Source organism: Salmo trutta, chromosome 32 (assembly GCF_901001165.1).
Source record: "Salmo trutta chromosome 32, fSalTru1.1, whole genome shotgun sequence".
NCBI classification, from domain to species: Eukaryota; Metazoa; Chordata; class Actinopteri; order Salmoniformes; family Salmonidae; genus Salmo; species Salmo trutta.
The window spans coordinates 6,148,296-6,172,696 of record NC_042988.1 but is presented as its reverse complement, the minus strand read 5'-3'; the positions used below and the strand labels follow the sequence as shown (position 1 = coordinate 6,172,696).

Genomic DNA, 24,401 nt, shown 5'->3' with positions numbered 1-24,401 from the left:
GTCTGACCATACTGTCAATGTTAAGCAAGCTAGCTAACTTTAATATGAATTGTTCAGACTTCAAAAGAACTTGAACACAATCATGTCAGATGACCCCATCCGATCCAAAGCAGGAAGGCCCAGAAAATTGTTAAAGACTCTAGCCACCCAAAATGTAGGTAATTTATTACAAATATAAAACAGATATACCTTATTTACTTAAGTACTCAGACCCTTTTCTATGAGACTCGAAATTGAGCTGAGGTGCATCCTGTTTCCATTGATCATCCTTGATGTTTCTACAACTTTTAAAACACAAAACTATAAAAACCTGGAAAGAAAGAGGAGAGGAAGAGAGGGGATGAGAGGGGAAAATAGGAAGAAAGACGAAGAGGAAGAGAGGAAGATGAGAGAGAGAGGGGGGGAGAAGAGGAAGAGAGGGGTGCAGGAATAGACATGAGCTTATGTTGACATGATATCTCAGCATTTATATACACTCCACTTTACTAAGCTCTTTTTTGTTTGTCATGCTTATCTAACGTCCATTCACCAATAATTCAACATTCACTAATAAACAGTTGTTCTGGTTATTTCACCTACTTCTTTAATTCAGGATGTCTCCCCACGGAGGGGCAAAGTATTTGGTAAAATTAAATTACTTTATTATACTACACCTTGAAGATGGTTACTTATACAGCACAGAACAAAATAAATGTGTACACTTCCATGCTATGTAGCATGAAAAAGAAACTTATGCAACTTTCATGGAAGTGTATGAGTTTATTTTATAGCCTGTGTTCTATAGACAAGGAACTTCAAGCCCAAGATTGGAAGTTATGACAATAAAGAAGGAACTAAAGGTCGCTCAGCAATGAGGAAGTTATTCAACTAAACAGATGATACAGCAACCACAGACACACAAAGCCTACCACCCACCCATATTTAATGGTGAGCGTTCAAAGTCTAATGATTTGCTGATGCACACACCTATTGTGCATTACATTGTCAGGTAAAGTATTATCTGGAAGTCCCAGGTAGAGTACAAACTTTGCAGGAGGCTCAACAATACAACGCTGACCAGTCATATCACCTCTTACTGTACTACAAACATCCTTCTGTCCTCTGTGAAGATGTCCAGCTCTCAAACAACCACCACTAATGGGGTGGTGGTCATCACCCATGTCTACCCTGATGGGAACAGGATGGGGGTCGCGGGGGTCGCTTCTGCTCCTCACTGTCTGGGACAGACGGTCTCTTCAGTGCTGGGAAGTTTCCGGGCAGGGCATCCAAAAGCTCTGGGAGTAAGAATTTACGTTTTACATAATTTGAAAATTATTTTTCATTTTGGTTGAACGTATTGGAAGTGGGGAAAAATGAATTTCCTGCTTTGTTTTTCTCTCACAGACCATACAGATCATGATTGGTTTGATGATGCTGTTGACAGGAATCGTGATGACTGCAGGACCACAAGTAGACAATATTGGAGTACTTAGTGGAATATTTGTCTGGGGGTCTATCATTGTGAGTGAGCTGCTCTGTCTAATAATAATTTCTTACATTTCCTGTCTGTTGTGATGCAAACAAAACATCCTAATAATTGAATCATGTCATATAATTAAAAGAAATGCATTAAAAACAATACAGTATGTGCAAAAAAATATATATAAAAGCTTTAATGTATAATGAATGACTTAACAAATTACTTTTATCAATGTACATGTATTTGGCTAGGTCGTTTATACACTCATGCATTTCAGTTTCTGTTGACTTCTATGTGGGAGTAAATAAACTTGATTTTGAACTTTTGGTCATACTGTAGAAATATGTTTGTCCCACATGGTACCCTACTCCCTATATAGTGCACTACTTTAGTAGTGTACTATGTAGAGAATAGGGTGCCATTTGATACGTAGGCTTGTATAATCTCTTCCTTGTTCCTTCTCAGTATGTAGTTGCAGGCTCTCTAACTGTTGCCGCTGACAACAAACTGGACAAATGTCTGGTCAGTATCAACTATTTTTGCCTCAATAAAGTTTAGGCTTTTGATTTATAAAGTTCCACTCTATTTCAAAACATAGAATCTACTTTACATATAGGCCCTCATGTTTTCATTCAACCTGTTTGTTTTCCTCCCACAACACAAGCAGTGGGGTGGGCACTGGCAATTCAGCAACTGTGAATTGCCCCTTTAATAAAGACGTGCAATAATGATTGTCAACACAATGTATTTATTATTGCATTTCATTCTTCACAACCAATCATTCATTCCCATGTCCTATTTCTGCTCTCTGTCCCTCAGGTAAAAGGCTCCCTTGGAATGAATGTTGTCGCCACGGTTACTGCTCTTACTGGCACCATTCTGCATTCTTTAGACAGTGCTGGGATCTTTTACCACTACTACTGTGACAATCCAGGCTATCCTTCATACTACCCTCCATCCTATGTCTGTCAACAGTATTGGGTATATATCAAATGCTTATTCCTTTGGTCAGGAGATATTTGTAAATCGGTAAAGGGGTGTTTATCATCTATAATCCTATTACTAGACTAATGTACATATTGTTTAATGTTTTTTATTTGTTTAAATTGTACCCCATTTGGAGTATATATGTGACATCTCGAACATGCAAGCAATAGTGAATTAGATGCTATTGAGTTCAATTATACTTCTTGTTAGCCCACAGTGAAACAGGAGTCAAAGTTTAATTGTACATAATTGCTCCAAAATGGCGGTGTAGTCTAGTTAACTGCTGTTTCCTGTTCTTCTCTGTCTATAGGTCAGGTCCCATGGAATATCAGGTGTTTTGGCTGTTTTCTCCTTGCTGGAGTTTATAGTGTCCATCTGTGTCTCGTCATTCGCCTGCAGAGCTGTCTGCCTGTGCTGCCGTTCAACCCCTGAGGTGAGTCTTTGGACATAGATTTCTGTCAAAATGTTGTACAACATTTAGACAGAAATCTAGTTCCATATACAGTGTGGTCCGAAATTAATGACACACTTGACAAAAATGAGCAAAAATGACTGTTTAAAATAAATAATACAATACTGAGATACATCGTATGCGCCCAAAAATGTGTATTAATACAATTGCTCAGAGAAAGAGTTTTTGCTTAACAAGTAATATTTTTTATTTCAAACAGGTATGGGTCAATATTAATGACACCCCTGTTTTCAATACCTCACTGTGCAAGGATAACAGCACTGACACGTTTTCTAAAATGTTTTATGATTTGGAGACCCCATTGGGAGGGATCTTAGACCATTCATCCGTACAGAATCCTTCCAGATCATTGATATCCTTCGTCTGCACTTATTTTATGGGGTTCTTTTCTGCTTAATGTATTCTTATTTCAACGTCAAACCCACCACTGGTGTGTGTGGTGACAGAGCTCCATGTTCATGTCATCTGACCAAATCACAGTGTTCAATCCAAGTGCCAATGCCATTTAGTAATCTCCAGGCGTTTACATTTGTTGGATGACATGAAAATAGCTCATTGACCACAGTTTGGCATCGAAATGAGAACGCAACAGCAGAAAATAACCCCATACCTACTGTAAAATATGGTGGTGGATCTTTGATGCTATGGGGATAATTTTCTTCCACTGGTCCTGGGCCCCTTGTTAAGGTCAAATGCATCATGAACTTTACCCAGTGTAAGAGCCAATTTGGGTGTATCTTTTATTATGGTATTATTTGGGCAATTACACTCCTGACCACTAGGGGATGACAAATGGTGGTGGTAATCACACAGGGTGATGTATAAAGACACATGTGTTTGAACATATGGCGTGTGTGGATGGTGGGAGACCTCACAGTTCTTGCTTTTGTTATGACAATTTCCTGCCAGCGGCTGTGAGCTCAAGCCTAGAAAGGGTTTATGATTCATGGGAGCAGCTCTCCCAGCATGAACAGAAGATGCACAGTACAAGCCAAAAGTTTGGACACACAGACTCATTTCAGGATTTTTCTTTATTTTTACTATTTTTTACAATGTATTTAATAACACATATGGATTCATGTAATAACCAAAAAAGTGTTAAACAAATCAAAATATATTTTATATTTAAGATTTTTCAAAGTAGCCACCGTTTGCCTTGATGACAGCTTTGCACGCCCTTGGCATTCTCTCAACCAGCTTCATGAGGTAGTCACCTGGAATGCATTTCAATTAACAGGTGTGCCTTGTTAAAAATTCATTTGTGGAATTTCTTTACTTCTTAATACATTTGAGCCAATCAGTTAGTGCAGTGCAGTCACAAAAACCATCAAGCGCTATGATGAAACTGGCTCTCATGAGGACCTCTACAGGAAAGGAAGACCCAGAGTTACCTCTGCTGCAGAGGATAAGTTTATTAGTTACCAGCCTCAGAAATTGCAGCCCAAATAAATGCTTCACAGAGTTCAGGTAACAGACACATCTCAACATCAACTGCTCATTGGAGACTGTGTGACTCAGGCCTTCATGGTCGAATTGCTGCAAAGAAACCACTACTAAAGGACACCAATAAGAAGAAGAGACTTGCTTGGGCCAAGAAACACGAGCAACGGACATTAGACTGGTGGAAATCTGTCCTTTGGTCTGATGTGTCCAAATATTCGATTTTTGGTTGCAACCGCTGTGTCTTTGTGAGACGTAGAGTAGGTAAACGGATGATCTCTGCTTGTGTGGTTCCCACCATGAAGTATGGAGGTGGTGTGATGGTGCTATTCTGGTGACACTGTCAGTGATTTATTTAGAATTCAAGGCACACTTAACCAGTATGGCTACAACAACATTCTGCAGCGATTCGCCATCTCATCTGGTTTGCTCTTAGTGGGACTATCATTTGTTTTTCAACAGGACAATGAGCCAACACACCTCCAGGCTGTGTAAGGGCTATTTGACCAAGAAGGAGAGTGATGGAGTGCTGCATCAGATGACCTGGCCTTCACAGTCACCTGACCACACCCCAATTGAGATGGTTTGGGAGGAGTTGGACCACAGAATGAAGGAAAAGCCGCCAACAAGTGCTCAGCATATGTGGGATCTCCTTCAAGGTTGTTTGAAAAGCATTCCAGGTGAAGCTGGTTGAGAGTTTGCCAAGGGTGTGCAATGCGGTCATCAAAGCAAATGGTGGCTACTTTGAAGAATCTAAAATATAAAACATGTTTTGATTTGTTTAACACTTTTTTGGATACTACATGATTCCATATGTGTTATTACATAGTTTTGAGGTCTTCACTATTATTCTGCAATGTAGAAAATAGTAAAAGCCATCCATCCTTGCCGTTGCTGTGATAGAGATTGGTGTATGTCGTTATCCCAGGTGTTGGCGCAACAGTTTTGGAGATAGAATAAACGGTGATAGAAAGCATAAGGGGTCGTATATTGAGCTGGTCACCAAGAGGGTCGTGGCTGATGGGAAAGGTGTTGGAAACCTACCCTGACAAGAAGGGTCTGGTCCGGTCTGTGAGACATAAACTAGAACAGGAGAACTGGACAGACCTGTTACCAAGATCTGGCTACTCCAAGAGGGTACAGAGGGACCTGTGATGAACTCTGACCCACAGAAGAAGTGAAGGAAGATTCACTCGCATTTCACTTTATTGGGTAATTTTTGTTCGCAATTAGGGGCCGGTGTGTTTGGGTGTACTTTATGGTATTATTCGGGCAATTACACTCCCGACCACTAGGGGCAGACAAATGGTGGTGGTAAACACACATCAGGTGATCTATAAAGACACAGGTCTTTGAACGTGTGGTGTGTGTGGATGGTGAGAGAGCTTACAGTTTCTACCGCAATCAAATCAACACAAACTAATGCAAGAAAACGAAATGAATGCCAAACAAGATACAAAGGATTACTACAGTCGTAGCCAAAAGTTTTGAGAATGACACAAATATTAATTTTCACAAAGTCTGCTGCCTCAGTTTGTATGATGGCAAATTGCATATACTCCAGAATGTTATGGAGAGTGATCAGATGAATTGCAATTAATTGCAAAATTCCTCTTTGCCCTGCAAATAAACTGAATCCCCCAAAAACATTTCCACTGCATTTCAGCCCTGCCACAAAAGGACCAGCTGACATAATGTCAGTGATTCTCTCGTTAACACAGGTGTGAGTGTTGACGAGGACAAGGCTAGAGATCACTCTGTCATGCTGATTGAGTTTGAATAACAGACTGGAAGCTTCTAAAGGAGGGTGGTGCTTGGAATCATTGTTCTTCATGGTTACCTGCAAGGAAACACGTGCCGTCATCATTGCTTTTCACAAAAAGGGCTTCACAGGTATTGCTGCCAGTAAGATTGCACCTAAATCAACCATTTATCGGATCATCACGAACTTCAGGGAGCATGGTTCAATTGTTGTGAAGAAGGCTTCAGGGCGCCCTAGAAAGTCCAGCAAGCACCAGGACCGTCTCCTAAAGTTCATTCAGCTGCGGGATTGGGACACCACCAGTACAGAGCTTGCTCAGGAATGGCAGCAGGCAGGTGTGAGTGCATCTGCACGTACAGTGAGGCGAAGATTTTTGGAGGATGGCCTGGTGTCAAGAAGGGCAGCAAAGAAGCCACTTCTCTCCAGGAAAAACATCAGGGACAGACTGATATTCTGCAAATGGTACAGGGATTGGACTGCTGAGGACTGGGGTAAAGTAATTTTTTCTGATGAATCCCCTTTCCGATTGTTTGGTGCAGCCGGAAAAAAGCTTGTCCGGAGAAGACAAGGTGAGCGCTACCATCAGTTCTGTGTCATGCCAACAGTAAAGCATCCTGAGACCATTCATGTGTGGGGTTGCTTCTCAGCCAAGGGAGTGGGCTCACTCACAATTTTGCCTAAGAACACAGCAATGAATCCTCCGAGAGCAACTTCTCCCAACCATCCAGGAACAGTTTGGTGACGAACAATGCCTTTTCCAGCATGATGGAGCACCTTGCTATAAGGCAAAAATGATAACTAAGTGGCTCGGGGAACAAAACATCGATATTTTGGGTCCATGGCCAGGAAACTCCCCAGGCCTTAATCCTATTGAGAACTTGTGGTCAATACTCAAGAGGCGGGTGGACAAACAAAAACCCACAAATTCTGACAAACTCCAAGCATTGATTATGCAAGAATGGGCTGCCATCAGTCAGGAAGTGGCCCAGAAGTTGATTGACAGCATGCCAGGGTGGATTGCAGAGGTCTTGAAACTACATTTAATTGTCAATAAAAGCCTTTGACACTTATGAAATGCTTGTAATTATACTTCAGTAGTCCATAGTAACATCTGACAAAAATATCTAAAGACACTGCAGCAACAAACTTTGTGGAAATTAATATTTGTGTCATTCTCAAAACTTTTGGCCACGACTGGACAGTCAACATTCATTCATTCAAGGTAACCACTATTGCTAAGTTTGAGGCTCGTAAAGAGTGAGTCTATTTGCTACCATTCACTCACCTGGTGACATTGACTCCTTAGAAATCTGAGATTTTCCAAAGCAAATTGTCATGACACCAGTACCAGGACATTTTAGTAAAAGGCTCAGTGTCGTTATCTTCACAAGGTGAGATATTGAAAGGTATTGGCAACAGTGGTGTCAATAATTTTAACCACTACCTTTTTGAGAGAAAAAAGTATCTCTATCACTTTGCATTTGTATTAGCATAAAATAATAGAATTTCTCCATTGTTTTGAGCATACATTATAGATGAGTCATTTTTACTAATCTTTATCAAGGGTGTCAATAATTTCAGACCCCATTGTAAGTCTTACTATATTGAAAACATTATAAATATAAAGCAAAGTTAAGTACACATGACCAAAATCATGGACATTAATATGAAGTTGGTCCCCTTTTTGCTGCTATAACAGCCTCCACTATCCTGGGAAGGCTTTCCACTAGATGCTGGAACATTGCTGCGGGGACTTGCTTCCATTCAACCACAGAGCATTAGAGAGGTCGGGCACTGCTGTTGGGTGATTAGGCCATGGCTCACAGTCCGAGTTCATCCCAAAGGTGTTTGGTGTGGTTGAGGTCAGGGCTCTGTGAAGGCCAGACAAGTTCTTCTGTATGGACTTCGCTTTGTGCACGGGGGCGTTGTCTTGCTGAAACAGGAAAGGGCCTTGCCCAAACTGTTCCCACAAAGTTGGAAGCACAGAATCGTCTAGAATGTCATTGTGTGCTGTCACGTTAAGATTTCCCTTCACTGGAAGTATGGGGCCTAGCCTGCCCCAAACCATGAAAAACAGCCTCAGACCATTATTCCTCATCCACCAAACTTTACAGTTGGCACAATGCATTCGGGACGGACCCTTAGCATTGCGCATGATGATCTTAGGCTTGTGTGAGGCTGCTCGACCATGGAAACCATTTCATGAAGCTCCCGACGAACAGTTCTTGTGCTGACATTTCTTCCAGAGGCAGTTTGGAACTCGTGGTTAGTGTTGCAACCGAGAACAGCACTTGGCTTGTGTGGCCTACCACTTCGTGGCTGAGCCGTTGTTGCTCATAGACGTTTCCTCTTCACAATAGCAGCACTTACAGTTGACCGGGGAAGCTCTAGCAGGGCAGAAATTTGATGTACAGACTTTTTGAAAAGATGGCATCCTATGACGGTGCCACGTTGAAAGTCACTGAGCTCTTCAGTAAGGCCATTTTCCTGCCAATGTTTGTCTATGGAGATTGCATTGCTGTGTGCTCGATTTTATACACCTGACAGCAGTGGGTATGTCTGAAATAGCCAAATCCACTAATTTGAAGGGGTGTCCACATACTTTTGTATATATAGTGTATGTTCTGGCAACTGTAAGAGCGCTGAGCAGTCATGACACATGTATATTGGATAATTAATTACTAGAAATGGACTTAAAATTGACATGTCTGTTTTTTAGCAAGTGTTCGTCATTAGGAATCAAATACCGGGACCTCATGGCAGCATGACTACAAGCAACGCACCTTACCCTCCTCAGAACAACAACGAGGTATGACATCTTTTGGAGGTTGAGCTGCAGGGTCGCCATATCAAATAGGCTGCTCGTTATCTAAAATTTGAATTAAAAGTGTCCTACACTCACCAGTGTCCTAGTAACTGAGTTTCTGGAGTAATTTTTTCCATTTCCACTGCGGAAACTTTAATTTCAAATTGTGTAATCACCAAAACATTGGTCACTGTATGAAATTCTGTGGTTCCGAACTTAGAAAACGTTTGAGTTGAAGTTTAAGCATCGTCCTATTAAAATCGTTGACGTAGTTGCATGTGATAGAACCAATGTGTATAAGCCCTGTATGAGTGACAGGGGTTGCCATCTTGGCACTCCTCCTCCAATGTAAATAAGATTTTGTAAGCTATCGAAATGTATTTATTAATGTCTACATTCGTTTTTGACATGTTTATTCTATTACAGACACCTTAATGCATACTTTCAAATAATAGTATGTGAGCTAAACTTCAAAGCTTTTCATTGCTAATACAATCCAGGGTTTACATACATCATTAGATAAAACACTTTTCCATAACCTTAAAAACAGTCACAGAATTATCTGCTAATCAAAGTTACTAAAACACAACAATTTTCAACTGAACGATTAGCCCCTGGTGATTTTTGCCATTTGTGACTTTATAATTTTAACCTAACCTAACCTTATCTCTTGAGAACCCAAGCCCATACAGCCATCGGGATCTCATTTGAACAATTGACCACAGCAGGGCCAACGTGTTAAACTTTCCCGATTCTCTGTCTATTCGTTAATAATCACTGCGTGCAATACGGTTTTGGAAAATTGTACTTTCATATCACCCCAAAATGATTTTACAAAAGCAAAAGACACACTTACTCTGCGCCATTTTAATAACACAGATTCCCACGGAGGTGTTTTGCATTGCACTTCCTGAGCTAATGGAAACAAAGAAACCTTTCACCTGTGTTATTTCCTTCCCTATATCTGTCTGTCCCCCAGCTCTGATTCCCGCTTTTGCATTAATGTTCGTATGCCGTTTTGTTACTTGTGTGCTGACGCTGTTCCTGTCTTGTTCCTTGTCTGTTCCTCATTAAATGTTTGACACCACACTCCGTACCTGCTTCTCGACTCCAGCGTCGGTCATTACATAAATATTTTAATAATAATGTGGTACTGACTCAAAACTAAATGAGGTCACACAACTCTATTTTTTTAAGTTGTGATTTTTTTCCCCCCAGCATGCTCTACTGCATGTAGATTTTTGGGGGGGAGGATTTTTTTTAAATATCTATGTTTTTGCATGTATATTGAGTGATTGATTGATTCATCTTGTGCTACACAAAGACAAATAATATAACATTTTCTAAACTAATCCAATCATTTAGTTCGATTTTTTGCTACCATTACTAAAATGGTTGTTCCAGTTTATTAAATGGCTTAGGTTGTCTCCTAACCCTGGCAGTAGTTATTCATTCAGGTTGCAGGCGGTTAAAACTTTAAACTGTTGGATATTGTAACTCTGTAACATCACATTGCAAGCCAGCATAATCTGATTAGCAGGTAGAGTGGCAAAATTCTGGTAAATTTCCCAGGTTTTCCAGAAACCTCAGTTGGAATCTGAGAATTGTGGGAATGTTACTGGAAATTTGTAACCTTACTTGCAGGCCCGATGTGGCCTGTAAACCATGCATTTCAGGCCACTGAAATAGGGTAAACTGTTGGATATTGTAACTCTGTAACATCACATTGCAAGTCACCATAATCTGATTAGCAGGTAGGGTGGCAAAATTCTGGTACATTTCCCAGGTTTTCCAGAAATCTCAGTTGAAATCTGTGAATTGTGGGAATGTTACTGGAAATTTGCAACCTTACTTGCAGGCCTGATGTGGCCTGTAAACCATGCATTTCAGGCCACTGACATAGGGTAAAGCTAGGACTAAAAATAAGGCCTCATGTGGCCTGTAAACCATGCATTTCAGGCCACTGAAATAGGGTAAAGCTAGGCTTCAAAATAAGGTCTTGTGTGTTTTCATGAAGTTTAAATATAATGATAACATTTGCCTAGCAACTCACTTGGTGAGGGCCACAGGAGTGAAAATGAAAAATGTAACAACCACATCTCTGTCACTAACAAATACAGTTATGGGTGGTAGCTCTACAATTCACTTGAAAAGGCACACTGGGAAGGCTTAGTGGGGGGGGTTACTCAGAAATTTCAAGTTGATATAACTAAAATCTGGACCCACTACAGGGTCCACACGTGAGTACTGACAACAAAACCACCAAGTAAGTGTACTCTGGCATATTAAGTACAACAGGTTTCTTAAAATAAAATTGTAATGACAGCACATTGGGGTTTACAGGTTGTGTTACACATAAAACCTCAGTGGAAATGTGTGGTAAAACAGTAAGTGTATCTTTTGTATTTCTACAGTTATTTTTGGATGATAATTAAACTGAGTGTTCACGGTATCCAAAACCGCATCGCTATCAAGAATCAATTGTTTGTAGACAGAGCATTTTACACTTGACCAAATCACCTCAGCTATTCAAAAGGGACATGGAATGACTCCAATGTACAGAATTGGAGTCATGATTTTTAAAATGTTTATTTAACCTTAATTTAACTAGGCAAGTCAGTTAAGAACAAATTCTTATTTACAATGATGGCCTACACCGGCTAAACCCAGACGACGCTGGGCCAATTGTGCGCCGCCCTATGGGACTCCCAATCACGGCCAGTTGTGATACAACTGGATTCAAACCAGGGTGTCTGTGGTCTAACACTGAGACGCAGTGCCTTAGACCGCTGCGCTACTCGAGAACCCAAAAGGGCTAATCAAACCTATGACCTGACCCATCACATTATGTGTTACTTCCCCCCGTTCGCAAGAAGTGACATCCCAAAAAGCACTCAAAAACTATACAATCCAAATGGCTCCTAACCGCCCACTCCATGATTTCTGGGTACCAGATGGCACTGCATTGGATAGCAGACATTTTACAGGGTACTGACCAATTCTGCTTATTTGTTTCATTTTTTTTTACATTGATGGTAACTTTTGCTGTACATAATGTCTCCGTCATCATTTCCTATGACCGAAAACAGCTTCTTGACATCAGAACAGAGATTACTAACCTCGAATTAGATGGCAATTTCTACTTCTACAAGTTGGAAACTCTGGACGTTCTGCTTACTCCAGATTAGGACCCGGGACTCAAAAGAGAAAGTGACGGCACAAGAGAAGCAAAACGAGCCGGCATCCTGACAAGACAAGACTATTTTGGCAAGCAAATAAACCGCCCCTAACCTCTGTTCTATATCTGACCATAACTCTATCCTTCTGATTCCTGCTTACAAGCAAAAACTCAAACAGGAAGTACCAGTGATGAGCTTAATATGAAAGTGGTCCGATGAAGCGGATGCTAAGCTACAAGACGATTTTGCTAGCACAGACTGGAATATGTTCCGGAATTCATCGATAACATTGAGGAGTTTATCACATCAGTCACCGGCTTCATTAATAAGTGCATCGACAAGGTTGTCCCCACTGTGACTGTACGTACATATACCAACCAGAAGCCATGGATTACAGGCAACATCCATACTGAGCTAAAGGCAAGAGCTACCACTTTCAAGGAGCGGGACCCTAATTCGGATGCTTATAAGAAATCCCGCTACCACCTCCTCAAGTCATCAAACAGGTAAACATCAATACAGGACTGAGATTGAATCTTACTACGCTCTGCAGGGCTTGCAAACTATCATGGACTACAAAGGGAAACCCAGCCGCAAGCTGCCCAGTGACTCAAGCCTACCAGATTAGCTAAAGTTATTTTATGCTCGCTTCAAGGCAAGAAACACTGAGCCATGCATGAGAGCACTGGCTATTCTGGACGACTGTAAGTAAGACCTTTTAAACAGGTTAACATTCAAAGACAGATTCACAGATGGATTACCAGGGTGCATACTCAGAGCATGTTCTGACCAGCTGGCAAGTGTCTTCAATTACATTTTCAACATCACCCTGACTCAGTCTGTAATACCTACATCCCTTGAAGCAGACAACCATACTCCCTATGCCCAAGAACGCCAAACGAACCTGTCTAAATGACTATTGCCCCTTAGCACTCATATCTGTAGCCATGAAATGCTTTGAAAAGTGGACCATGTCTCAAATCAACACCATCATCCCAGACAACCTGGACCCACTCCAATTTGCAAACCGTCCCAATAGATCCACAGATGATGCAATCTCTATTCAACACGATAGTGCAATACAATCTCAGGTCTCTGGGACTGAACACCTCCCTCTGCAACTGGATCCTGGATTTCCAGACGGGCCGCCCCAGGTGGTGAGGGTAGGGAACAACACATCCGCCATGCTTACTCTCAACACGGGGGCCCCTCAGGGGTGTGTGCTTAGTCCCCTCCTGTACTCCCTGTTCACCCACAACTGCGTGGCCATGCACAACTCCAACACCATCATCAAGTTTGCTGACGACACAACGGTGGTAGGCCTGATCACTGACAACGATGAAGCAGCCTATAAGGAGAAGAGCAGGGACCTGGCGGGACCTCTATACCAGGCGGTAATAAATGAAGGCCTTAAACATATACAGACTGCAGCCACCCAGGTCATAAACTGTTCTCTCTGTTACCACATGGCAAGCGGTACGGACGCACCATGTCTGGAACCAACAGGACCCTGAACGGCTTCAACCCCCAAGCCATAAGACTGATAAATAGTTAACCAAATAGCTACCCGAACTATCTGCATTGACCCCCTTTTTCACAAACTCTTTTGACTCATCACATACGCTGCTGCTACTGCTTATTATCTATTGTGTTGCCTAGTCACTTTACCCCTACCTATATGCACATATCTACCTCAATTACCTCGTACCCCTGCACATTGACTCTATGCAGGGTACTGGTACCCCGTGTAAATAGCCATGATATCATTACTCATTGTGTATTTATTCCTCGTTTTATTATTTTTCAACCATTTTTTTTTATTTCTCTCTCTGCATTGTTGGGAAGGCCCCGTAAATAAGCGTTTCACTGTTAGTCGACACCTGTTGTTTACGAAGCATGTATCAAATCAAATTAGATTTGATTCTGTCCGTAACACTAAAAATAAATAATATAAAAATGAAATATAAATATTTTTATACAACTTAAACTAAATAAAAATGAACAATAAAGGTCTGAAAACTAACTGCCACTAAATTCAAAATAAACATTTAAAATGAATAGAAATGAATAGAAAACTTAAAAATGATATAATAATCATGCAATATTGGCACTCTACAGGCTCAACCCAGTAAGTAATCAGTTTAAGTTATAGATACTGAGCATGTGTACTGTAGCTTTTTTGTTATCATCTCTTTATTGTAGAATTTCTATCATAGGATGCAACCCAAACGGCATCCTAATCCCTGTATGGTGCACTACTTTGGCCCAGTATACTATATAGGGTATATGGTGCGGCCTTTGGTCATAAGTAGAGCACTATATATTGGGAATAGGGTGCCATTTGGGACTTAACTATACAGTAGTTAAGGTCATACATGTCCTATTATGTACTGTGTTGTTTCTACAGATTGGGAACTACCCAAAGGGTCCTGAGGGAGACGGTATGGGTACAGGGTTTCAACAGAACCACCTGCCTCCTCAATACACTGCTGTCATCCCTTGAGAATTGGGCCTCCGTGAATACATTGTTCTTTTTCTTGTTGAAATTGTGTTCTCTAGGCCTATTTTTCTGATCCAAGCCAGGCAACGGTTAGCACCACATTATTGATCTGAATAATTTGACAGTTAAATATTCATAGTGTATTGTAATGCAATGTGTCAGTATAATATTTATAACTTCATGTTTTTGTCATTTCTATCTTTAATTGATATAATTTAATCAGAATTTCTTATATAAAAGTATAGTAGATTTATCAACTAAAATCAACCACTGCTATATGACAAAACAACACACAAATGCATATTTAACTTAATGTCTTGAAACAATAAAACTCACTGAATTTGTTTTTGGTTTGAAGTCACTTTTATCTTCTATGCAATGTAATTAATGACATTCATATTTCGGGTAAATATTGATCTTTAAAGTAATGCTAGACCTAAATAAATGTGTATATTTTTGGAGAAGTGATTGAAGGGTCTGAAAACATCCTTATAAGGAGGGAGTGGTGTGTGGATGTTTACATTGGGCATTAGCCTATATCCTTTCTATCTTGAGATTGTGCAACATTAAAGTTCATGAACAGTCAAAACTATGTGTTTCATGAAATGTTATGATCTTTTTAAGAAACCAGATCAAAGTATGAAAAATGACTGTTGCTTCTACAGTGCCGTGAAAAAGTATTTGCCCCCTTTATGAATTTCTCAATTTTTGCATATTGTTATACCTAATGTTATCAGATCTTCAACCAAAGTCAACTATTACATAAAGAGATTCTGAGTTTACAAAAAAATATACACCACCGTTCAAAAGTTTGGGGTCACTTAGAAAAGTCCTTCTCGTGTACACAGATTATGATTTTTTGGTCCGTTTAAAATAACATCAAATTGATCAGAAATACAGTGTAGACATTGTTAATGTTGTAAATCACTAAAGTAGCTGGAAACGTCAGATCTTTTTATGGAATATCTACATGGGCGTACAGAGGCCCATTATCAGCAACCATCACCCATGTGTTCCAATGGCACACTAGCTAATGCAAGTTTATCCTTTTAAAAGGCTAATTGATCATTAGAAAATCCTTTGCAATTATGTTAGCACAGCTGAAAACTGGCCTTCTTTAGACTAGTTGAGTATCTGGAGCATCTGCATTAGTGGGATCGATTACAGGCTCAAAATGGCCAGAAACAAAGAACCTTCTTTTGAAACTCATCAGTCTATTCTTGTTCTGAGAAATGAAGGCTATTCCATGCGAGAAATTGCCAAGAAACTGAAGATCTCATACAACGCTGTATACAACTCCCTTCACAGAACAGCGCAAACTGTCTCTAACCAGAATAGAAAGAGGAGTGGGAGGCCCCATTTTGCCACATTTTGGGCAAAAATCGAATGGGGTTTTCAAGATTTCTTTTCTAATGGAGTTTTCAAGCTTCTGAAACTGGCCGGTCACACTAATTTAAAGGTAGACTAAGCGTGATGATGTTGCAGCACCGCAGATTGAGATGAGTGAGACGCAAGACGTTGTTCTCACACAGTCACACAGAGTATCCGAGCATGTGCACAGGTGTGCTTCACGCTGCTTCACTGTGGAAGCTACCAGATCAAAAGAGTGGAGAAGTTTAGTCTCGCCTTCAACGCTACTGGTTGTTGCGGAAATGTACCCAATACAACTCAGTGGAGGCTGCTGAGGGGAGGATGACTCATAATAATTTCGCGGAATGGAGCAAATGGAATGGCATCAAACACATGGAGACCATTCCACCTATTCGCTCCAGCCATTGCCACGAATCCTTCCTCACCAATTAAGGTGCCACCAACCTCGTGTGCTACAACTGTTTACTTTGTGCATCTACGTCATCTCGCTGAATCTACGTTTAAACCTAACCTATGACCTGACCCATCGCCTTATGCTGCATCAGAGTTATCGGAACCTCCTAGAAATTCCACTTGAATGATCCTCCAAGTCAGAATTACAAGTGGCAAACTCTGATAAAATGATGAAATGTTGTTTTTCCGAGTTGAGATGTTTCTCCACTGACCTTTTACCCACTTTCAACCAAAAGATTACAACAAATATGTTTTTGACATACTGTCAATGTTAAGCAAGCTAACTGACATTATAATGAAGAATTGTTCAGATTTCAAAAGCACTTGAACACAATCATGTCAGACGACCCCATCCCAAATCAGGAAGGCCCGGAAAATTGTTAGACTCCAGCCACCTAAGCTCAATGCTTTCTGTGGTGGTGAGGCAGCCAGCGGGAATATACGGAGCGTAGGTGTTGGTAATGTTCTCTCGCTGCGCCGTGATTAGCTCAGTGTTCTGTCACTCATGGGGGCACAACGTCACTGCCAAGTCTAAGGGTAGAGCTTGAAAATTCAAGCCCCTTGGGTTCTGCCATAGAGTTACACTAGAAGTGCCCATCCAAGAAGGCTCAAGGTCATGGCCACAGGTAAAAGGATGTCAAATCACGTTATATCTACAGTAGCATTGATTGGACTGATCATGTCAAAATCATACTTTCAAAATCTTAGCTAGCAGTCATCATCATGAATCAAGTCGACAATCTACTGGCAAATATTTTTAATCCTTGTCATATGAAGAGAAATTATTTCTTAAACGTATCGGTGCTCATCGGCCATAGGATATAAACATTACACAACAAGTTGGAAATCGCAAATTGAACAATGAGTAGTTTGGAAGGAGTCAGTGGCTAACTGCAAGCATTGCAAAGCAATCACTAGCCTGCTATTCAGTGCAGTGGCTGTGTGGAACCAAATCTGGGATTAAGGGTCTCTTTTCCAAGTTTAAAATAAACATGCAACATTGGCCATGCTGTCAATGAAGCATGATTTGTGCCGCGCTCAAAACAGTTACCTCGGAACTGCGAAAACTTGACTTCAGGGAGTTCAAGGCAACTGGGAACTCAGGAAAAAATGATCTGTACAGCAGCCCCATATAATCACGTACAGTAGCGCCAACTTACAAGAATGTGTTTACCAGGCAGTGATGAAAACATTTTAAATGAGCTCTAATTCAAACATACAATGATATATATTTGATACAATTACCCATTCAAAACTGTTGTTACAATATCACCTCTCATTGTGTACATTTCAAGGTTTCACAAGCATGAAACAACCATCTAATTAATGTTTCTCGGACTAACACACCGTTGAGTTTCCTATTTACTAAAGAACAATCATTAAGACAAACACAAAAAGTTGTAATATAATCTTTATACATGTCATTCTATACTGAAAACAGGTACATTCTAAAAGATTTTGATGTTGATGTGATAACACATTTTTTTATTCATCTCTCAATTTAGGATAATACTGTCTATTTTATACTTTACTTAAATTGTATTATTTATCTTGTCTCATACCATGCTAATAATACATTACCAAGCACTGCAAACGGATGTGGAATTAACCTCAAAACAGGTGTGTGTCTTTTTGGATCAAGAATTGATCAAGAATACCAATAGGCTTGATCAGATCCTCTTCCCTATTCGGGCATCATATAATGCACAGCCACATGCAAATCCATAAAACGCCACCAATAAAACATTGAAAACCTTAACATGACTACTTGCAATGTCATTATTTTTGTCACCATCCATCAATGGTTGAATTGCGTTCTTTTTCTTTGTACATGCACCGAGCTTCCAATGGCTGGAGCCAAGAAACAGGGTGAATGAAAAAGACCCAAATAAAATGTATGGGGTCAAAGTATAAAACTTTGCTATTTTTTTTATTTAATTTTTGTTTTGTTTTTGTTACAACCAACAGGTCTTCCTAACATTTGCCATAACTAGTAAGCCTTACATACTGAATGTATATGGGCTCCCAAATATGTACCTGGGAACACACAGGAGGGGTGGGACCACACGCCCTTCTAAGTAATTGAGCTGAGAACATAATTGCTATATTGTAATTAAAATCATTGACCCATAAGAGAACACATGACCAAAGCAAAGCATGACCCATATAGAATTAAAGCAACATTATTCTTAATGAGAAATATAATCTAATAAACAAATGTTTGCATAATGAAAGATCATAAAAGGTCATTTCAGATTCAGGTTTAGGGGGTAATAACTTTAAGGAAACGACTATTCACACTATGTGGATTATAAACATGTACAGATATAGAAAACCATCACATTAAGGTGTAACGGGGATGAATGGCTATTCAATGTACAACAGTAGTCTTCTGTAACAAGCAATACGTATGAAATATGTTTACTTACATCCATGACTGAATGGTTTCACAAACTCCTTTAAAGGTTTTGTAAGTAAGTTGTAACAGGCCTCATTCAGCAGTCTAGAGATTAACCTAGAGACACCAAAACATCATCGTTTAGAGAAGCTTGGAGATTATTCCACATGTAAGAGGCAAAGAGCCGATTTACCTAACTCTGTACAGACCAAAAGAATTTCCAGAGTTAGCAATCCCTGACACTGTGTGTGATAACTCTGACTCGTACGTCTAATGGTTATTGTACATGTTAGCAACAGAGGGAGTTTACAGTATGTAAAAGAGCTTTACAAAGAGAGCAATGAATTGACCTACGTGACCTCAAAGACGGGCAGCCTACTTTAGGATAGAGAATGTAGGGATGTGTACTGAACCAGCACCCATAAGAAAACAAAGTGCTCTTTGGTCAAATGCATCTAAAGGCTTTAATGAAGGGCCAGCTGCATTCATATAGATTATTTCAACATAGTCTAGAACCAGTAAGAACATAGATTGAATGATCTGCTTTGTACTATTAAGCAAGAGGCCTGACCTATTTCTATAGAAGAAGCCTCTTTTTATATTCAGCATCTTAATTAACTAACTCATATGTTTTTTAAAAGTCAGCTTAACGTCTATGCTGATACAAATTCAATCATTAGAATATTTTTTATACACTCTAGAAAACAACATATACTTTGTTTTACACGTATTCAGTAATAATTGAAGGTCAATAAAGATTTTATGCAAAATAATGAAAGCATAATGTAGTTCAGATAGAGCATGATCAGCAGGGCGGGCGATAGACTACACAACTGTATCAAAGGCGTGACTCAAAACTATGAAAATGCCCCGCGTGTAAACTTGGAATCAATCACACGCTTGGTCGAGGGGTTCATAAACGACCGGAATAGTGAATTGGACATTTTTAACTCCTACAAAAAGATTGTTAGGGATAAAAAGGAATGCCCCTGTCACGACTTCGCCGAAGTCGGCTCCTCTCCTTGTTAGTTCGGCGGTTGACGCCACCGGCTTTCTAGCCATCGCCGCTCCATTTTTCATCTATTCATTTGTTTTGTCTTGTTCCCTGCACACCTGGTTTTCGTTCCCCAATCACACTACATGTATTTATTCCTCTTTTCCCCCTCATGTCTTTGTGTTAGATTGTTTGTGTGGTACGTGTTTTTGTACGCACTAGGCTTGTGTGCGTTTTCTCTCGTGTTATTTCACGAAGCCTGTTTGTATACATTTGATGGTTGTGACTGTTTTTGCGAGTTTTACACTTTGCCTTGTTGGTTGGAGGTTTTTTGGACGCAGCTGTGTCTGTCTGTATATTCGCTCCTGCCGAAATAAAGTGTGCGCCTGTTCACAATTCTCTGCTCTCCTGCACCTGACTTCAGCACAAGTACGCACACGCCTGACAGCCCCACTTACTAAAAGATTCCGGGTAGTCTATGACAAGAGATTGCTTTTACTTGACGGGACCACCTTTCCCTTTGGTTACTGACTTATGTTACAAGCCCCGTGTGTCTTAACCCTTAAGATATAATGGTTGCTGTAGGTTTTGATCCCAGGTTGCAACTACCATTTTCAGCCTTAATCGCAGGACCATCCAATAGCGGTAAAACGTGTTTTGCATAAAGTATTTTAGAGAATTCTGAACATGTATTATCTCAGAAACCTGACAATATTGTGTGGTGTTATTCATGTTATCAACCTTTGTATGATGAGCTGTTGAAGAAAATAAAAATCAAGTTTGTTGAAGGAATACCCGCATGCCTGTCTGATGATGAACTTTTACCTCCTCATAAAAACAATTTGCTGGTTTTGGACGATATGCTATTTGCCGATAGCGAACATCCTGAAATTGCACAAGCTTTTACACAATATACTCATCATCGAAACCGGTCCGTGCTTTACTTGGTACAAAATGTGTTTCACCAAGGTAAAAACAGCCGTACCATTAGTTTGAACGCCAATTACATGGTTTTGTTCAAAGACCCTAGAGACAAACTACAAATTAACACTAGCTCAGCAGATGTACCCTGGAAGGAAATCCTACTTTATGGAAAGCTATGAGGACGCTACCAAAGCGCCATTTTCTTATTTAATCGTGGATTTAAAATCAAATACTCCAGAACACCCGAGGCTCTGAACAGGATTGTTTCCGTGGGAGTGGCCAACCCGTTTACATTCCTAAAAAGTAACCGATATGTCTCTGCGTTTAAAAAGAAACCTATCGCTCTTGAGAAGCCTAGTTGGGGCTACCCCTAAAGAACGGAAGGCCATCTTGGATCACTGTTCTTCAGATCTCATATTATCCCTATGTGAGATTGCTTTGAATCTTCTCAAAGGCCGCATTCCACTCACCCTGACCCAATTAAAAAAATTAAAAAGACAAAAGACCGCGATCAAACTCATTGCCAATAAAAGGGCCAGTCTTCAAAAGAAAAGACACACCATACAACAGTCTGGGGGTTTTCTTCTACCTTTACTAAGTATAGCCTTGCCCTTCATCACCAGCCTTATTGCTGCCAGACATGGGGGTTGAACACAGAGTGTGATGGCAAATAAAATGTACTTGGTGCCTCAACAAGAGTTGGATAGACTTAAACAGCAATTACAGGGTCCTGAAAATATCAGACAAACAGCGGAAAATGATTTGGATATGGCCATGAAGGATCTTTTGAACAGAAAAGGATTGAACCCCTATGATAAGGTCCAAAAATGCACAAACCTCTTGCAAGGGTATTTGGCCTTGGTAAAACAAGGTGAGAGAGAAACTAACCATTTATCGCTTTCCCTACCGGACCCTTTAAAAGATGATGCGCCTAAAGAGAGCCATGCCCCTGTAATGCCTGGACCGGTGATCTTACCGGTTGAAGATCAAATGCATGTTGAAGATAATGTTATGCATGACATGTTGACACATGTTCCGGCACGTAACAGGAAAAATGTTAGATGCATTATGAACAAGATAAAAGACTCAAAGGGGGCCGCTACTTGGAATGATAAAGGAGAGTTTATCTTTCAGGGGGATTTTGTCAAGGGTCCTCATATGATGGACTTGCTTAAAAATAGATGTGGGGAAATGTAAAAATCCGGGGGGTAAGCCGTAGGAATCAAAAGAAGTTGCGATTTTTCTTCCTCTTTCATCTTTTAATGTCACAGCTAGCCAATGTTCACCCGGCATTTGTTTAGGATGGGTATTGACAATAAACATGGCCGATCGCTCCTTCCATTTCTCAATAGCTAGTTCATCACAAGCCCAGACTCCACAAAATTGTTCTCCAATCATGCGGATCATGATACCTTCTAGCTCTTGGGTATTCATGTTTTTGCTCAACGATCGTTAATATCTTACTAATTATGCACTAAGACTTGTCTTCGGGCATTCACTTCCAAGATTGAATCAGAGCATGCATAAACAATCATACTAACTGTACAAGCTAAAGGTGTACGGAAACGCATTTCCAGCCTGAGGTTACCTTGGGACACCACAGACAGATTTCCTGAGGTGTCATCATCAGGGGATAAATTGAAAGCATACAATGTGTAACCCTCTGCAAAAGCATTTCTGTCAATAGGTAAAGAGAGATCTTTTAGATGCCTCCCGGTAGCCAGGAAGAGATTGTAAAATTCTCGCACCGATATGTTGTTATTAAATTGTGGTTGGATATATATATATATATATATATATATATATAATACTAATAATATATTAGATATGTGGAGAGGTTTTGGTGGGTCTAAAGTGGAGTTTTACAATCGTTTTACCATAAGTAAATTCAATATTTTCGTTCTGATCCGTTTTAAGCTCAAACAGAATGTTTTCAATATATTTCTTGCTTACTGTCACAGCTGTCTTCAGAAATGGACCAAAATGCAGCAGAGTTAGTATTCATCCTTCAATTTAATTAGAACGAACACTATACAAGAACAAAAACAAGGAAACTGACAGCCAACAGTCCTGTCAGGTGCAACCACACTAAACAAGAAACAATTACCCACAACCCCAAAGAAAAACACACACTCCTATATAGGACTCCCAATCAAAGGCAACTCAACACACCTGCCTTCAATTGGGAGTCCTAATCACCAACACAACCATTCACACACACAAAAACCCTGCCATTTATCCTACTTTCGACACTGTTTATTTTTTTTATTTTTTTTATTTCACCTTTATTTAACCAGGTAGGCAAGTTGAGAACAAGTTCTCATTTACAATTGCGACCTGGCCAAGATAAAGCAAAGCAGTTCGACACATACAACAACACAGAGTTACACATGGAGTAAAACAAACATACAGTCAATAATACAGTACAAAAATAAGTACATATACAATGTGAGCAAATGAGGTGAGATAAGGGAGGTAAAGGCAAAAAAGGCCATAGTGGCAAAGGAAATACAATATAGCAAGTAAAACACTGGAATGGTAGATTTGTAGTGGAAGAAAGTGCAAAGTAGAAATAGAAATAATGGGGTGCAAAGGAGCAAAATAAATACATAAATAAATACCGTAGGGGAAGAGGTAGTTGTTTGGGCTAAATTATAGATGGGCTATGTACAGGTGCAGTGATCTGTGAGCTGCTCTGACAGCTGGTGCTTAAAGCTAGTGAGGGAGATAAGTGTTTCCAGTTTCAGAGATGTTTGTAGTTCATTCCAGTCATTGGTAGCAGAGAACTGGAAGGAGAGACGGCCAAAGGAGGAATTGGCTTTGGGGGTGACCAGAGAGATATACCTGCTGGAGCGCGTGCTACAGGTGGGTGCTGCTATGGTGACCAGTGAGCTGAGATAAAGGGGGAGCCAACGAGAGCGTACAGGTCGCAGTGGTGGGTAGTATATGGGGCTTTGGTGACAAAACGGATGGCACTGTGATAGACTGCATCCAGTTTATTGAGTAGGGTATTGGAGGCTATTTTGTAAATGACATCGCCAAAGTCGAGGATCGATAGGATGGTCAGTTTTAAGAGGGTATGTTTGGCAGCATTAGTGAAGGATGCTTTGTTGCAAAATAGGAAGCCAATTCTAGATTTAACTTTGGATTGGAGATGTTTGATGTGAGTCTGGAAGGAGAGTTTACAGTCTAACCAGACACCTAGGTATTTGTAGTTGTCCACATATTCAAAGTCAGAACCGTCCAGAGTATTGATGCTGAATGGGCGGGCAGGTACAGGCAGCGATCGGTTGAAGAGCATGCATTTAGTTTTACTTGTATTTAAGAGCAGTTGGAGGCCACGGAAGGAGAGTTGTATGGCATTGAAGCTCGTCTGGAGGGTTGTTAACACAGTGTCCAAAGAAGGGACAGAAGTATACAGAATGGTGTCGTCTGCGTAGAGCTGGATCAGAGACACACCAGCAGCAAGAGCGACATCACTGATGTATACAGAGAAAAGAGTTGGCCCAAGAATTGAACCCTGTGGCACCCCCATAGAGACTGCCAGAGGCCCCGACAACAGGCCATCCGATTTGACACATTGAACTCTATCAGAGAAGTAGTTGGTGAACCAGACGAGGCAATCATTTGAGAAACTAAGGCTATTGAGTCTGCCG

At 40.4% G+C, this 24,401-nt stretch overlaps 1 protein-coding gene across 1 annotated transcript; it reads left to right on the top strand.

Moving 5' to 3' along the window:
• Positions 1-978: 978 nt before the first annotated feature.
• Positions 979-15,194, top strand: LOC115170909 (membrane-spanning 4-domains subfamily A member 4A). The gene is made up of 7 exons (XM_029727280.1): positions 979-1,280; positions 1,384-1,500; positions 1,925-1,981; positions 2,279-2,440; positions 2,757-2,879; positions 8,840-8,929; positions 14,513-15,194. The coding sequence occupies exons 1-7, from the start codon at positions 1,110-1,112 to the stop codon at positions 14,606-14,608; spliced, it is 816 nt and encodes a 271-aa protein (XP_029583140.1). The 5' UTR covers positions 979-1,109; the 3' UTR covers positions 14,609-15,194.
• The last annotated feature ends 9,207 nt before the right edge of the window (positions 15,195-24,401 follow it).

Coding starts and splice junctions, on each gene's coding strand:
- LOC115170909 (XM_029727280.1), top strand. CDS start 1,110: ATGTCCAGCTCTCAAACAACCACCACTAATGGGGTGGTGGTCATCACC. Junction 1,501..1,924: donor TTGTCTGGGGGTCTATCATT/GTGAGTGAGCTG, acceptor GTTCCTTCTCAG/TATGTAGTTGCAGGCTCTCT. Junction 8,930..14,512: donor CTCCTCAGAACAACAACGAG/GTATGACATCTT, acceptor TTGTTTCTACAG/ATTGGGAACTACCCAAAGGG.